Source organism: Eutrigla gurnardus, assembly GCF_963514095.1.
Source record: "Eutrigla gurnardus genome assembly, chromosome: 13".
In the NCBI taxonomy this organism is placed as follows: domain Eukaryota; kingdom Metazoa; phylum Chordata; class Actinopteri; order Perciformes; family Triglidae; genus Eutrigla; species Eutrigla gurnardus.
This window is the reverse complement of record NC_139936.1, coordinates 24,519,578-24,537,470: the sequence shown is the minus strand read 5'-3', so window position 1 is coordinate 24,537,470 and position 17,893 is coordinate 24,519,578. Positions and strand designations below refer to the sequence as shown.

Sequence of the window (17,893 nt, the reverse complement as noted above, 5' to 3'; positions counted from 1 at the left end):
AACAGAACATGTGATCAATTAAAAACTCCAATGCATTTTTAAGTAACTAATTTACCTTTTTTACCCCTGTGTTTCAAACATTCAGCGACTATAAAACAAGAGGTGAAGCCCAACATCAAAAAGGAGCCCTTCAATGGATCAGTAGATGGATATCCTGTGCAGGCAGCAGACCCATTCAACAACATCTATCCACACCCTGCCTACTATGCAAGGGGAGGCCTTCCCCCAACTGGCCAGCCCTCTGCACCAGATCCAGTAAACGGTTACCATCACAATCTGCCCGCAATGCACTATGGCTACTACAGCTACACCCCCAATGCACTTTTCCCGCCTAAACTGAGGACCTACGAAGGTCGAAACGGCTCTTTGTCTAAAGCAGGCAGCAAGGTTGTCCAGGTTGACGTGAAGCCTGATATTCAGAGCCTGCAGGCCAGACTAGCCCAGTCCTTTCCCAGCCACCCAGAGCAAGCCAACCAACACAACCACAGCGCTTATAACCAGCATGCAGATCATAATCAGTCCCGTCCTGCCTCTGCTTGCTCTGAATCCTCCAACAGAGGCACTCCAGTTATCAAACAGGAGCCTATGGATGTGCCTGTCTATGAAGGCGCAATGCAGAGCCGGTCTGGTGCTAACACACCGAGCAACATTCACCAGCCTGAGGCCTGGCCAGGGCACAAGTTTAATGGAAGTGTCGTCCCCAAAAACTGGGAAGGCCACCTGAACCCGAAATCAAGTCCTGAAGCCTCGTTGTTGAATCCGGACAAGCAGCAGTTTCACCAGCATTCCCAGCAGCGGCAGCACTCTCCTTACCCCCAGCAGTGGACATCCTACCCCGGCTCCAATGCCCTGATCACTTCCCCTGCCCCGTCACCCTCACTCCAGGCACCTCTCTGTCCATCGCCATCCCCTCACTTGGGCACTGCATTCCCAGGTAACATACACCAAGGGTCCACACGGCCCACCACGCCACGCCCAAGCACCCCTCAAAGTACACCACAGCCTGGCAGCTCTCACTCAGGCTCAGTTACACCACAGCCAGGCACCCCTGTCCCAGGCACCCCCAGGCACTGGACCAGCCCTGCTCCTAGTCCTCAGCCGAATGCTTGGCCAATGGGGTCTGTGGCACACAGCCCTGGTTTGAAGCACAGCAATCCTGCAGGAGCTTATCCGGACAAGATCTGGTCCAAGACTGGGGAGAGTCGGTGTTCCACTCCGCTTGGTCTCCAAGAGAAGGCCTGGAAGTCCTTTGGGGGTTCGTTGGCAGGCATTACCCCATCCCCTGCCCCCGAGGGCCGCCTTTTCCCTGATGCCCTGCAGCAGTCAGATCAGGCCTGCTGGAATCCCAGCCAAGCCGAGAGTGACGTTGAGAGCAACAAGGGCCGCGAGGAGGATGATGAAGAGATGTGGTCTGACAGCGAGCACAACTTCATGGATCCCAACATTGGCGGTGTAGCGGTAGCACCTGCCCATGGCTCCATCCTGATTGAATGTGCCCGTCGGGAACTGCATGCTACCACTCCGCTCAAAAAGCCTGATCGCTCCCACCCCACCCGCATCTCCCTGGTCTTCTACCAGCACAAGAACCTCAACCAGCCCATGCACGGCCTGGCTGTGTGGGAGGCCAAAATGAAGCTTCTGGCAGAGCGAGCGCTGCAGAGGCAGCAGGAAGCGGCTCTCCTTGGCCTCTCCCAGGAAGACATCAAGGCCCTCGGGAAGAAGCGCAAGTGGGGGGCTACGATGGCAGGTGCCAGTCCAGGACCGGGACAATCTAAAGACAAGAGGGAGGGGCCAGTGACGCGGTTAGCATCCACGTTCCACACCTCCTCTATGGTTACTGTGTCTCCCTATGCCTTCACCCGCCTCACTGGGCCCTACAGCCACTTTGTCTGAGGTCAGACACGGACTGTTAGCTACAGAGTGGTGCAGTGGAGGGCTGGAGAGAGCGATGCAGGATGAATGTCTCTCAGCCGTCCCGCAGTCTGGCATCTCTCCATCCTGCCCCCTCCGCGGTCCACTTGGAGGAGGGGACACTTTTATTGTTTTTTACCTCATGTCAGGCAGTGGTTTGGGCTTCAGACACACTGCCTGTGGTGCTCTTCCTCTCTCTTCCCTGGAGAGGAACTCCATTGCTTTTTTCTTGTTCATAGAATTTTAATGATTCTAATTATTGCTATTATTATCGATATTATTATGATTGCTATTGTTACTGTCAATGTTGTTATTACAGGTATTATTATAATGAAGACTTGTTTGTTTTTTATTATTGCTGTTTTCATTAATGTTATTATTAATGACGTGATTGTTTTTTGTTATATATTTTTTTTAATCAATCAGTCTGAGTCAGTCAGACTCAGGCAATTGTTTTTTTCCATGTTTGGAAAACATGTACCCTTTTTTCTGTTTCTGATTTTCTTTGTTCTTGTCAATCTTCCAGCTGTACTTAGAGGAGGAGCCGTTATCTGACTGGTAAGAGAGCAATTATTACAGTAATCATATGGAAAAGCCTTTGATATCTATCTCTGTTTTGACAAAATGCGGATAGGTAGCTTTGATTTTAAGGCAGTTTAGCCCTCCATAATTACAATTATTATCAACCTGGGCCTATCATTTCTAATTTTGTGTGCCAATGTCCATTGCTTATCCTGACATTGATTTAGTTTACCAGCAACACTGTACTGGAACCTGCCAACATTGATTTTTAATTTTAACGTTTATTTTATTGTTGCCTGGAACTTTACATATGCTGAATATTTGCACCATTTCAGATTATTCCCATTAGCTGGGAAAATCAGTGCACTTCAGCCTCCCGGCATTATGAACACAGAATATATTCTACTATTTAACACAACTGGTGAAAAGGAGAATACATAAGGAAGGGAAGACTATACTGTATACACTCAGTATACTGTCCATCAGAATCATTAGTTGTATTTGATACCAACAATTATAACATACCTTTTTGATGTGGCCACGCATAAAATTACTCTTCCAAGTGGAGGCTGCTTCCTTGGTATTACATGGATGCAGATGGAGAGCACCACTTAGTTTCAACTATGTGTTTGCTGTATGACTGCTGAGCCCCTTGAGGGACTTAAAACATCAGGATGCAAAATGGTGGGAAATAATGCCCAGGTTAAAAATAATTGCAATTGCCTTTTGAACCACATTTGGAGAAATAGTTGCTGCTTCTCTTGTCGTTGGATGACGTGCTCCTCCTCCTCCCACCCCTCCAGCTTCCAACTGGTGCTCAACTTCCAGCTCTGATCGATTTCCATTCCACTATTCTTCATGGCCCTTGATGCTGTACTTAGGTGCTCTAACTCTAACCTGGCAGAACTAGTATCAGCAGGTGACTTCATTTTGACTGAGGTGGATTAGCAGAATGACAGGAGTTACTGTTCGAAGACATCGGCAGAGGAAATGTGTTGACACATGCTTTCCTTTGCTTGTCATGTGTTCCTGTAACTGGACATATCTGGTACTCCACAGACGCCAAAATGATAATATTTGTAAATGCCATTTGACCAAGATTTGCAATTACCCCATAGAGATAAAACAGGTGACTTTATCTTCCTATCAAGTAGGTGTGAGCACCTCCTAGTGTGAACTCTAGAGGGCAGCAGTGACTGCTGTTTCAAAGTGGTGTGTACAAACAAACCCACTAGCACGTGAGATCCATTCAGAGGCTCCATGAACCATCCATGGCCAGTAGAGGGGGGTCTCGCACCATTTGCTGACCATGGATGAGCCTCACCAGACTCAAGGTGTCTGCTTGTGGCACAAATGTGAATGGATCTCTTTTGGGAATACCATCCTGGGTGTGAACATCAAGGAAAACGAGGGCAGTGCTTTTGGTGCTCCAACACACTCTGGTGCTCTCCTATTACACTTGATTTACTGTGAAGGGCCCTCTATCCTCTGCATGGTGCTGTCATCTTCAAGCAGAGAGAGGCGTGTCCTTCTGCAGGCACCTTGTCACCACAGAGCCAGTCAGTCAAAGTGGCCGCCTGCTGTGGGTGCAGCTCTGAGAACCGGTTCCTTTCGAGGTGCTAATGTAGTTTATTGTGGTAAAGTGGTGTTGTTTTAAACAAATACACTGTACAGGGCAGAACAAGCACAGTCATTTCAGTGCATTGCTGGTAACCCATTCACAGGGATAACAATAATACTGAGAGCTAAAGGGAGACCGAGGAAAATGGCTACTGGTGCGTTGAATCAATGAATCTCTCACTTTGCGTGTGTGTGTGTGTGTGTGTGTGTGTGTGAATGACTCAAATGTATGGGTGCTTGAAAAGAAAAGCCAAAGAGAGAGACTATTTGATCGCCTGGATAGAGTCCAGTGAATCCCTCCTTTTCGTTTTCAGGCGTCGACCATGTCTCCGTTTGATGGATTGAATTCGAGCGGGGACATGGTTTTTCTGCAGCATGTGTTGGAAATGAAAAGGAGCGACTGATAGAATTGGATACAGGTTGACTCCTGGCTGCTGGGTGGTTGTTTGGGTCAAGGCCCTGGTCATCTGTGAAAGACCCTGTTACCTCTGGCGAGGGTCTCCAGCGCTCTACCTCACGCTGTAGAGACACTGGTCACAATCAACAACTTGCTACTGAGGGCAGAGAATCATGCATATGTCCCTTTGTGCGCTCGAGATCTCCACACTCATTTTAACCTCCTTTTTTTTTTTTTTACACTTATTTATTACTACATGGTGATGATGATAATGATTGTCTTTGATGTTCTTGTTTTTTTTCATCTTTTTTTTTTATATAGCTAATACAAATTGTACATAGAGAAGAAAAGATTTATAAAAGCACTTTTAATCTTGATTTTAATGACAAAAAGAAAGAGCCGATTATTGACAACTTGAAGCTTAGTTTTTTTTTTCCTCAAGAGAGAGATAAAAATGTAAATATTAAAATATTTAGGTAAGATTATTTAACTGGTGAGGATAGTAACTAAACCATGAATGACAAGGGGGTATTTTGAAGTTTCTGACAGCCCCAAACAACGGTAAACAACACGTGGTCCAATGTGTTGTGTGTAAATGTGTGCTTAGTAACACTGCTGTTTCGCTTCCGTAAGTACTGTACCCCGTTGTCAGCATATAACTGACTGAGTCTCTTTCTAAAAACAAGTCCATCAGCCCAATTATGTAACAAGAAACCACACTTGACTTACTCACTGACGACAAAATCAATGGAGGACCCCCGCGTTGCAGCAAAACCTTCAAAACGTTTAAGCCACGAGACACCCCGCCTCACAAATTCATGGCAACGTCAAATTTTAATTCAAGCTTGGGGGGAAAACAGTAATTAGTAGTGAACAACAGTGATCTATGGTTGTAAGCTAAAGACAAATCTAAAAAGTAGCCATAAGCCCGATGTGTTTGTTGTTTAAAGGAATAGTTTGGCGTTTTGGGTGCTTATTCACTTTCTTACTAAGAGTTATGTGACCCATCTATGTGACAACATGCTGAACTATTCCTTTAATATATGTAGTTACCTTATCATTCACTATTGAGGGGGGTGTGTAGGATCATACTGCTAGTTGCAGAGGTGAATCAGCGGGCGATGTTTTAGTGACTAACCAGCAATCTTTGTCAGTTGTGTTAGACTATCAGGTAAGAGACTGCCTCCCTGCTTGTTTAGATGTATCTATCATTATCTACTCTAGTTCTCATAATAGTAAGTATGAACTTGGCATACGAATCCTGACGCCCCTGTGGAGGACACCATGTGTTTAATTTGTAAGAATTGATCATATGATACACGCATGGCCAACAGTAGCTTGACTGGTGCAGGGGTTGGGACTGGTGCAGTAACTGCCCATTTTACTCTTTAACCATAATGCATGGCCCCACGTTATACACACACACACACACACACACACACACACACACACACACACACACTTGCCTAACAATGGGTGCTGGGGTTACGGTGTATATGATATCTTAATAACTTTGTAAATTTCTAACTTCTCGCGGGTTTGGTGGATGGTTCTCCTGAGAGGCGCCTCCCACCGAGCACGTACGAGACAGGAGGGTCGGTCAGCTGGTGCTATGATTCTACACCTAAAAGTTCACTGTGTAAAAAAAAAAAAAAAAAGAGGCTAGGGATAAATGATAACTGAAAATATTTTTCTGAGCTCTTCGAATGTCAGGAGAAGTCTACTTTTGATTCAAGCAGTTTCGCAGGATGGGAAGCTGCCCTGGTGCTGACTTTACGAAAAGTCTTTTGTTAAGATGCTACAAATTTACATCTCTTTTTGAGGGCAGGGGGGCATTCAAACAGTTCACATTCTCTATTAATATTCATTCCATACATTGTACTTGAACTCATTAAAACTAGGATGAGATAAAGAATCGTATTATATGAAGACTGTTATCTGGGTTCCACGTTTAGTACAAGTACCAAAGGCTATTGAAATGATCCTTTGAGTATGTCGTACATGTTCATGTTAACTGAATGTTAAAATATTTGAACAATTCAAGGATAGCAATTGTGTACTGCCTCCCTTCCTCTTCCTGGTCACACACTTCCTTTCCTCAACCCCTCTCTTATTCTTAACACCTTGTATAGTTTGTCTTTCTCGCACATGCATACACAAACATAGATATACATATGCATCTCACTGTGTATGGCCCACTTTTAGAAGTCTATTGAACACCTAATTTAATGAATACTCTCCAAATTTGGGATAGAGACTTGGACCTTGGCCTGTTCAAAAAGATAGAAATGAACCTACACAACTGGCAGCTACTTTCCTTTTTGAGTTTTAGGATTGTTCTTGGTTCTATATTTTTCATGTCAAGGATGCAGTATGTAAAAAAGTGTTTTTGTTCAGTCTCTCTCTCTTTGTAGCTGTATGGTGTATTATGTGAATACATAGTGTATGTGGTAAAAAAAAAAAACCACAATATTGTTTTATGTTGCGCGATAAATAAAAGCATTGAAGTGAAAAAGGTTTTGGTGCAGTGACTTTATTTTCTGGTCCGGATGTAACCAAGTCTGATTTTGATTACAGTGGTGCAATGATGGTCAATGTGCAACAGGAAAGTAACTCATCTTTCTCACTCAACCTTCACTATGTCCACTTACTTTACTTTGTGTTACTGGATTGATGCACCATGAACCACAGTCCTTTTAAAATGGCTGGAATAAAAGCTTTTGTCAGAAAGCCCACTCTTGATCCAGGGGCTTTGGCTAAATATAGACCTGTATCTTTCTCTCTAAGATCTGTGAGAAAGCACTCAAGTCACTTGAGTGACTTCCTCCATAACAAAAGTTTATTTGAGAACTTTCATTCACATAAGAGTGCTTCAAAGCACATAGTACTAGCACTAGTGTCTTATTAGAGCTTAGTTTGAGACGTCACTGATCATCACATCATAACAGACTCGAACATTTATTTGGCATTAAAGGAAGAATGTTAAACTGGTTTAAATCTCCCAGTGTGTTAGCGCCACATGCTTCCTTGGGGCAATATTAGAAAACACTCCAAGAACTTCAATTGTTATCAGTGGCGGTTCTACCTTGTATGGGGCGAACACCTCCTGAAGTGAAAATAATAATAAACAATAATTGTGTTAACCCAACCCCTCAAATAAAATAAATAAATAAATAAACACCATTCAAAAGTTGAACTGTCATTTTTATTGAGACAATTGGAACAATGTCTATAAAACTTTATATATGTACAATTATATGCAATCATTACAATCATAAATACGAAAAGGCACCTTTACGGCAGGACAGGAAGACTTTATTCTTTACTTATCTTACAGGTCAGGTTCAACAACGAGAGCAAAGCACACGAGGGCAGAGCTAGAACTCCTTCTTGTGCCCCGTATATCCCGTCCCCACCAAAATAAGAGCACGCAGAACCAACATCATAACTGCACATTAATATAATAAAATAATGCAAGGGGTAACAACATAAAATGTAATAATTAAAATAATAATCACATAATAATCTACATGGTATACAGTCTTCCCTTGCTACAAGTAGAAATGTCCCCATTTCAACACCTGCCTGTCATAGCACACATGTAAACGTAGTAGAAGATAACCAATATGCATAAGAATGGAAAACATCCACAAAACCTGCTCATCAGCAACACAGGAAAATATCACATAGAACGTGTACATTCCTCGACATATATAAGACAAAACAAACAGGACAACATACACCCTCAATAGCAGGAAACAAAACATGTGAGGGGGTGTCAAAGCACAATCACAGTCCATTAAGTGACAAAGTCTCCGTATTTAAGTGGACGCTTCACCTGGCGGCCACTGCGGGACATGAGGCCCACAGGTTGCTGAGAGAGTGTCAGGTGCAGTGGGGCTTGTGGGGCCAACAGGGGAGGAGGGGGATGAGGGAGAGAATGGAGAAGAGGGGGAGGATGAGTGAGGAGGAGAGGGTGGAATACTGCATCGAGCAGCACTCCTGACAGTAGTAGGTGCGGGTTGTTTCCCGGCACCCTCAGGCACATGTGGAGGGGTGGGAGGGTGAAAAAGCAAGGCCCCTGACCAGGCCGTGAGGCGAGGGGCTGGTGCTATGCCCACCTCAGCAGGTGCAGTAGGTGCCTGTCTGATAGGAGAGGTAACTAGAAAAGTCCCTGTGTAGGTTTTCAGTCTGTTATGATGAACAATCCATTCCCGTGAGCATTTGCTTCTTGGATCCTTGATCTCATATGTAACACCTGGGTGACCACCATTGCTCATGCGCCGCAGGACCACATAGGGGCCCTTCCATCTGGGAGCCAGCTTGTTCATCTTTCGTGCAGGATCATCCAGAAGAACTAAATCAGCTGGCTGATGAGGGTGGAACACAACCTTTTTGTCATACTGGGTCTTCTGACACTGCTTGTTTGTAGCAGAGTTGTGAGCTGCTTCCATGAAAGCATGTGACAAGCGTGTGGCAAGGTGTGTAGCATAAGCTGCTGGCAAGTTAGGTTCTCTACCATTAACCAAGAAGAAAGGAGAAAACCCAGTGCTTGAATGAACACTTGAATTGTAAGCGAGATCAGCTTGGGGCAAATACTGGTCCCATTCACCACTACTTTCAACAATGTACTTAGCAAGCTGGTCTTTCAGTGTCCGGTTCAGTCTCTCAACCATGCCATCCGACTGGGCGTGGTATGGTGATGTGCGGGTCTTATTAATGCCAAGGAAACCACAGAGATGCTTGATGAGGTCTGACTCAAACTGTCTCCCTTGGTCAGTGTGAAGTGACTCTGGCACCCCATGATGTCTGATGTACTCCTCAAAAATACACTTTGCTACCGTAGTAGCACGTTGATCCTTCAATGGGAAGAGGTTGACATATCTGGTCAAATAGTCCATAACTACCAGAACATATCTGTTGCCAGCTGATGTAACAGGAAGTTCATTGATGTCTGCGGCCACTTTCTGAAATGGCCTCTCAGCTTCGATAGGCTGCAGGAGAGCTCTTTCATGTGGTGTGGGGCTGCTCCGTGTCTGACATGGCAAACACTCGGCACAAAACTTATGGATATCACGGTCATATATGGCCAATAACAGACACGTCTAGCTCTTTGAAGTGTGCGCTCTGCACTCAGATGACCACTGAACTGATTACCATGTAAACATGTTAATGCTGTGGAAATGAGAGCTGTTGGTAAAACAACCTGGAAGTTAACAGGTGTGTTTGGGTTTGCTTTGATCTTTCTACACAAGATTCCCTGCCGAATTAGCAATTTGGGAAATTCATGCCAAAGTTTCCTCAGTGTGGGGGAGGAGTGTTTTAAACGACCAATGGGTGGTCGGTGTTTGTTATCATATAACCATGCAATAACCTCCCTGAGACATTCATCATCATGTTGCTGTTGTTTCAGTTTATCTAAGTCAGAAAGTGTGTGGCTAAGTTCTGGCAAAATTGTGTCAGCTTTGTCATTTGTGTCTCTGCTAGGCAATGCTGTGGTGTCTGTGGCGGTGATGAAAGAGGTAACACACTGGACAGCTTTGTTGTGAACCTCAGTATTCGGACACCTGGACATGGCATCTGCGTTAGCATGCTGTCTGCCTTCTCTGTGTAAGATGTTGTAGTCCTACGCATCCAGCTCAAAAATCCATCGACTGCGTCTCCCAGTACGGTCACTGTCCACTGGGGTTTTCTTCAGACTCAGGAGGGGCTTATGATCTGAAATCACAGTAAATGTGCTGCCAGAGAGAAAGTGTTAAAAATGTCTCACAGACCAGACAACTGCCCAGAACTCACGGTCAAACGTAGACCATTTCCTTTCAGAGGGACTGAGTGTGTGGCTTGCGTAGACAATAACACGTTCTTTACCATCTCAGACTGATCTCATGAAGTGGCGTATGTATGACACGCCAACTCGTATGCCATTATGGCGTGTTATCACTACACACAATCACCTTTTCGCGTGTTTATCAACGCCGAACCCTAACCCTAACATGACAAAATCCATTGGAAACCAGCCACAGCCAAACTTATCTTTGAAAACTGGTGCAGACAACTAAATTTATGACTAGATCCGAAGTTAACCTAAACAAACACACCAATACACAGCCCCCCATTAATCCGACAACCACTCCAGACCTGAGGTGGAGTTCTACATCCAACATACTGAACCTCTTCCAACTTTTCAAACCATCAGACGCCTAATCAACCCTTCTGGAAAAGGGGCTTTCATTCATTCCCCGTCCATCCAGATACAACTGGGAGGAACTTCATAGGGACCTTTACAAATACCACAGACGGATCAAATGAATAAACTATTTCCACACTAGACCAGACAGACCTAGCAAATAGGGTTGTAAACGATAAACCGATGCGACCGGATATTCGGTTCAACAAGTGAGAGATACGGCTGCATCGGTAGCAGCCTCCTCAATCGATACGAATTATCAATGAATTCCTAGATGAATCGGTTACAGAGTCATGGATCGGGTATCGCGAGACTTTGAATCGGTTGGCGGCATTACACCAGCGTCTCTTAAACAACGCGAGAGCTGAAGCTGCCCGCGAAACGCTGTAAACAAGGGACAACACGGAAAATGGAGGAGGTGGAAAACAAAAGCGTCAGCCCGACCAAAGGTGATAATGCACCGAAAAAGATTTTCAACGCACCGGGGAAACAAAAATCCAAAGTGTGGACCGTTTTTGGATTTTATAAGAAGGAAGGGAAGCTCGACAGAAGCCATGCTATTTGTAAACTGTGTAGAGCGTCGTTGACGTACACTGGCAGCACTACAAATCTCGACCAGCATTCAAGGAGGAAACACGGTCAAGCGTACGGTGAGTTCAACCCCCGTGCCAACGAGCAGGAGCGTGCAGCAAGCAGTAGCACACAGCCAAAAACGCCATTTCCAACTTATTTGGGCAACTTGGTCACAATTCAGCACGCGCTAAGGAAATCACGGCATCAATAACGTGTTTAATTGCCAAGGGATTATGTCCTTACAACATAGTTGAGTGGGAAGGATTTCAGGATTTGATTCATACGTTAGAGCCCAGGTATAAGATACCGTCCCGAAATCATATGACCAACACGTGCATGCCAGCGTTGTATGCCGAAGTTAAGTTGAAAAAGTACTGGCAAATGCAGAGCGAGTGGCAATAACAACAGACGCTTGGACTTCGTGTGCGACGGAGTCTTATGTGACGATCACAGCCCACCACATCGCTCCAGATTGGAAGTTAAATGTTCATGTCTTACAGACCAGGGCATTCAAAGGATCCCACACTGGGAAGAATGTAGGTGCTCTGCTGAAGCAGGCATGTGCTGACTGGAACCTTCTTGATAAAGAGCCAGCCCTGGTAACTGACAATGCCACAAACATGATTTTAGCTGGCATAGAAGCAGAAATGAGCCCTCACCTCATGTGCTTTGCACACACAATAAATCTGGCCACACAGAAAGCCTTCAAAGTGGACACAGTAGCAAGGTTGCTGGGGAGGGTGAGGAGAGTGGTTGGCTTTTTTCACCGCAGTGTCAGGGCAGCAGAAATTCTACAAGACAAACAGAAACAACTGGCCTTGCCTATCCACAAACTCATCCAAGATGTGTCCACCCGGTGGAACAGTACCCAGAATATGCTTGAACGTGTACTGGAACAGCAGCCTGCCATTTCTGCTGCACTTATGTCCAGGGATCTCAGAAGAGGAGCAGAGATTAACACTCTTAAGGACAAAGACTTTTGCGATGTTGAAGACATTGTCAAGCTGATGGCGCCGGTCAAACTTGTGACCACCAGCATGTGTGAAGACAAGCGGCCCACACTCTCAATGATTTCCCCTGTCAGAGCGAAGCTTAAAAAGAACTTTGAAGCATCAGATGAAGACTCGGTGGTAATCAGAGAGATGAAACAAGCATTCAGAAATGACTTGGAGAAGCGCTACACCGGCCTGGATGATCTCTTCTACACTGCAGCAGCTCTGGACCCCCGCTTCAAATCTCTGCCCTTCCTGACGGAGCATGATGCTGAGCAGACGTTCACGAGCATAACAACAGAAGCTACATCCCTGCATAACAAGGTAAATCCCCCAACACAACATCATTTACTCAACACAAAATACATATTACAGTGCATTCTTTAGTATGCTGTCATTAGATTTATTCTGACTGCTGTTACTGTCTGTTTGATTGTGTACACTACAAACTAACTGTCTTATATATTTTATTTCTAGGCAACAGGGGATCCAGTCCAGAGAGGCCCACTGCAGACAAATCCATGTCAGACTGAACCTGCCCTTGGAGATCTGGACATCAGCATTGATGCACCCCAGAACCAAGATGAGCCAGAAGGTTTGTGTATTTTATAACTTGTAATCAAGAAAGAGTTGACAATGGCTTAAACTCATGCTGCAGCTATAAAATATTAGCATACAACAACAACAACACATTCAGTATATTATAATGAGAGAATCGGCATATCAAGAAAGAGAGTTTAATAATGATGATGATAATACAACTTTTACATATGTGCATAAGAGTGTAATTCATTCTGAACATCAGATGAAGGTAGATGAAATGGTAAAGTCAGGCACAAACGGCACCACTGAGGCATGGCAAACAAAGCCAGTAATATACGGTAATTGTTTTCTCTTTCAGATGATGACCCTGCAGTCAAAAAGAAGAAAATGTCAGCGTTGGACCAGCTGTTGGGAAAAGACTTTGAAGTGAGGATGGCAGCTACATCTGTAAGAGACAAGGCCAGTGAAGAAGTCAAGAGGTACAGAGAGCGTGGTCTGTTGCCCCTGCAAAAAAACCCACTACAGTGGTGGAAAGAGCAGCAGGACATGCCACTGCTGTCATCTCTCGCTAAAAGATACCTCTGCATCCCGGCCACCAGTGTGGCATCTGAACGGGTGTTCAGTACTGCAGGAGACATTGTTTCCACAAAACGTAGTCTACTCAAACATGAGCATGTGGATCAGTTGATTTTCCTTAAAAAGAATCTGCCCTCCAAAAAAACAGATGACAGTGATGATGAAAATGCACATTAGCTGATCTGGGAAACGGTACCTCACACAGTAGTTTTATTTTACATATGTATTTATTTTCTCTAATCTTTTACACAAAGCACTTGTCACTGTGTGCATTGTTGCCACATTTTGAGATGTTTGTTTATAGGTGTGTAACTTGTTTACATTGAAATGTTGCACCTTTGTTACCTACCTCTAGTGTTCAAAACACTATGCTCAGGCTGAAATATTGCACTTTGTTGTTAGTATTCTGTGCTACTTTTACCTCTGGAGTTCCCATCCACATTTCAGCCAGAGCCTTTTTTTTTGGTCTAAAAATAAATACATTGACGTGATTTTGTTAGGTTTTTTTTTTACCAGTGCTATACAGCCACAATGTTTGGGGATGTGTGGTATTTTACATATTTGAAAAGAAACTGTACTGTACTGTCACATTCATAGAATTGGCTTCTTTGTTTTATAAAATATCTACAACTACAACAATATCTACAAATATTAACCGTAGAATCAAATCGTATCGTTCTTACACTGTATGGAATCGATTTGAATCGGTCTGTAATAAAAGGATATCGTTTTTGAATCGAATCGTAACCTGTGTATCTAGATGCATATCGAATCGTTTATCACAGAGAGATGTGCAACCCTACGTAGAATCAAATCGAATCGTTCTTACACTGTATGGAATCGATTCGAATCGAATCGGTCTGTAATAAAAGGATATCGTTTTTGAATCGAATCGTAACCTGTGTATCTAGATGCATATCGAATCGTTTATCACAGAGAGATGTGCAACCCTACTAGCAAACTATTCACACACACATCCAACTGGGAACCACCAACAGCCAAACTCGATCATACAATAAAAAATCTATTACAACAGAACAGACGGGCCCTGCGTTCATATCGGCCTCCGGCAGACATCCCAGATAATCTGTCGCAGGCCGAGCGGAGGGCCCTTTCACAATTGACTGAAACTCCAGACCCAGACCCAGACACAACTCCAGACCCAGACACAACTCCGTACCATAATCCAATCACTTCACGATAAAAAATTCATAACTAACAGACAAAAACACTACCCCTTCGGACCAGACCAACCCTGCGACAGACATTTTGATCTCTTACCAAAGATTCACAAAGAGCCCCACACCTGGACCATTGCCTATGAAGTTCCTCCCGGCAGACCCATAGTTTCAGACTGTAACAGCACCTCATACCACATCTCCGAGTATATAGAACACTTTATTGCAGACTGTCCTCCTCGAGAAAACGACCACATAGGTCGTGTGTCAAGCACCGAATTACGACCATATGTTACGTTTCAAAATAGCGCGCACTCTAGCGGTCAAGTAAATATCGACACTCCGGTGTCTCAGACGATCGCCCCCCGTCAATCATCGGCAGAGACCCCCCCCACACGTCGACCTAAACCTACCCCCCCGCCCCCCCCTACCCCCCCCCCCCCCCCCCCCGCGCGCGTGCGCGGACGATCGCCCCCCGTCGGGCGCGGACGTGCGCGGACGACCCCCCCCACACGTCGACCTAACCCTAACCTTAACCACTACTATCGTTGCGGAAGAATCTCCGCAATACGCTCCCAGAGGTCGTATTTGAGGACGTGACACACGACCTATTTGGTCGTATGAGTTGGAGGGCTTGTTGCTTTATTGGCCCCCTTTCCACTAAACCCAGCTACATAAAAGACACCTATCATTTCATTGACACCATCAGACCCATGGCTGTACCCACCCACTCCTTTCTATTCACTATTGACATTGATAGCCTTTACACTAACATCAACACCACAACAGGGATCAAGGCAGTCACTTCCATTTTCCAAAAACACACCAATAAAACCAGACCGGACCAGTATATTATCCTTCCTCGACGACATTTTTGGCATCTGGACACACCATATCTCCCTCTTTCCCTCCTTTATTCATACCCTCAATAATCACCATCCATCCATCAAATCAAACACACCATAAACCAGGACCACATCAACTTCCTAGACACAACAATATTCTTTCAACCCTCCAACACCCACACTCATCTGCTAACTAAAACATGTTTCAAACCCACAGACACACATGCACTATTACATGAAAGCAGTTACTATCCAAATCACACTTTCAAAGGTATAATAAAATCTCAAATAATCAGACTCCACCGCATTTGCTCACTCCCATCAGACCTCCAAGATTCCATCCACACCCTTTTCACTATCCTACGCAGTAGGGGTTAGAGTAAACGATTTCTCCATACCATCAAAAACAGTACCTTGGCCACTCTTGCTCCCACTCACTCCAACACCCATCAAACTCCACCTCGGGTCCACAGCCCAAAACTCCCAAAGCATCTTTCCCCTACCCTAAACCGGGTCTGTATCCACATCCCACCCCTTTCCCCAACCTTAATCCCTCTCCCTCCACCCCAAAACCTAACCTCCCCCCTACCCTAAACCGGCTTTGTATTCACACCCCACCCCCACTCCTAACACTAACCTCTTCTCCCCCACCCCTAAACCCAACCTCCCCCCTATTGTCGGCGAGGAGCACTCCGGGCCCCCTACCCACCAACCACTCCACCAATCTGACCCTAACTCCTCAGAACCCACACAGATCATTCCATTCATCTCCAGCTTCTCCCATAAAATAACCAGTATACATTGAAAAATCAAACAAAATTACAAGCACATACAGTCACAACACCCGGTCTTCACCAACCATAATACAATCTAAGCCTACCGTAAAAACAAAAATCTTCAAAATATCCTCACCCGCTATACCGACCATAAACCCCCTATAAACACGCAATACAACACCCACTACAGAAATAGAAAATTCATCATCAATCCACACAGTCATAAATCACACCCCTACCCTCGGCTCCTTTTCCCTCAACACCAGCAACGTCATTTACATCATTACCTGCACCTTCTGTAATAAACACTACATAGGAGAAACAAAACACACCATACTCACCCGCTTTAAACAGCACCTGTATAATATTGGAGAAGGCAAACTTAACACCCCCTTAGTCACCCACTTCCAACAACTCTCCACCAATAACCGCATAATTTCTGGTCTTGAGGCTAATGACCACTGGACCACGGGACAGAGGAAGAGGGCCGAAAAAATCTGGATATTCCAGCTGGACAGAGTCACACCAAAAGGCCTCAATGATAAATACTAAAGGTAAAAAACCCAGAATTCTCTTCTTTTCCTCCCCCCATACAAGGTTCATCAACTACTTGTGCCGCTGCCCGAAACACTTCTATTTTACACCTAACCCTAAACATAACCTTAAACCCTAACCCTAAACCTAAATCCTTACCCTAACCCTAACTCCCAAATCCTAAACTTAACCCAAACCCTAAACCCAACCCTAAACCTGTGAATTCCCATACTTTCATTTTTATTCAAATTATTTTAACTATTTTAATCGATTATGACATTTTATATATTTTAATATGTGATTGTTATGATTATGTGAAGCACACTGGGCTACCGTTCTGTGTATGAAATGGGCTATATCAATAAACATGACTTGACTTGACTAAACCTAACTCTAACCCCCAAACCCCTTAACCCTAAACACTACCCTAAACCTAACTCTAACCCCTGAACCCCTCTACCCTAATCCCTAACCCTAACCCAACCCTGAACCTAATCCTAACCCCCTAACCTCAACCCTAACCCCCCAAACCTAACCCGTACACATACTCTAAACACCCCCCCCACACACACACACACATTTAGCCACACTTTGGGCAGCAGCGCGTGTTCTGCCCTGGGGTCCACACAGACGATCTTTGCCTGGGGATCGTACCCAGGCCTCTGGGAATTTAACCAACCACACCACCACATCACTCACCCACTGAGGCCCCTTGAACTCCTCCACACTCCACTCTCAGATCAATAGGCCTGTGCACAATATTCTAACCCTGAATTCACACACCCCAACCCAAACCCCAACTTAACCCTAACCCTAAAGGGCGTTTACATACACGCGGATGTGATGGGTCGTTTCGCTCAGAACGTACACATACACGCGGATAGCTTGAATTGCGTACAGATAACACGCCACAGGAAGTGACGTGTATATTTATGAAAAGTCACGATGCCACGTTGACCATTTTGACGTTGAGACAGCACAGAGCCAATGCTGCCCTGTGAAGCATCAGTGTACAGGAGAAAAGGTTGTGTGAAAACGGGATGTGCCACAATTGGTGGATGAGTGAGAGCATGTTTCAGGGATTGAAAAGCATCCTCACATTCAACAGTCCATTTAAAGATTTCTCCTTTGTGTGTGAGAGTGTGCAAGGGAGCGGCAATGACAGAAACGTTTTTGATGAACCTACGGTAGTAAGAGCACAGTCCAATGAATGCTCTCACCTCTGTAGCTGTCCTGGGT

The 17,893-nt window shown here is 44.8% G+C and overlaps 1 protein-coding gene across 4 annotated transcripts in view; it reads left to right on the top strand.

Annotated features, from left to right (window-relative positions):
• tet3 (tet methylcytosine dioxygenase 3) overlaps positions 1–6,965 on the top strand; it is a 33,228-nt gene extending 26,263 nt beyond the window's left edge. For all 4 annotated transcript variants that reach the window (XM_084024089.1, XM_084024087.1, XM_084024090.1 and 1 more), the window contains one exon: positions 86–6,965. In XM_084024089.1, coding sequence (XP_083880215.1) covers positions 86–1,893 — 1,808 coding nt within the window. In that variant the 3' untranslated portion in view covers positions 1,894–6,965. The remainder of the gene's footprint in view (positions 1–85) is intronic.
• Positions 6,966–17,893: the final 10,928 nt, after the last annotated feature.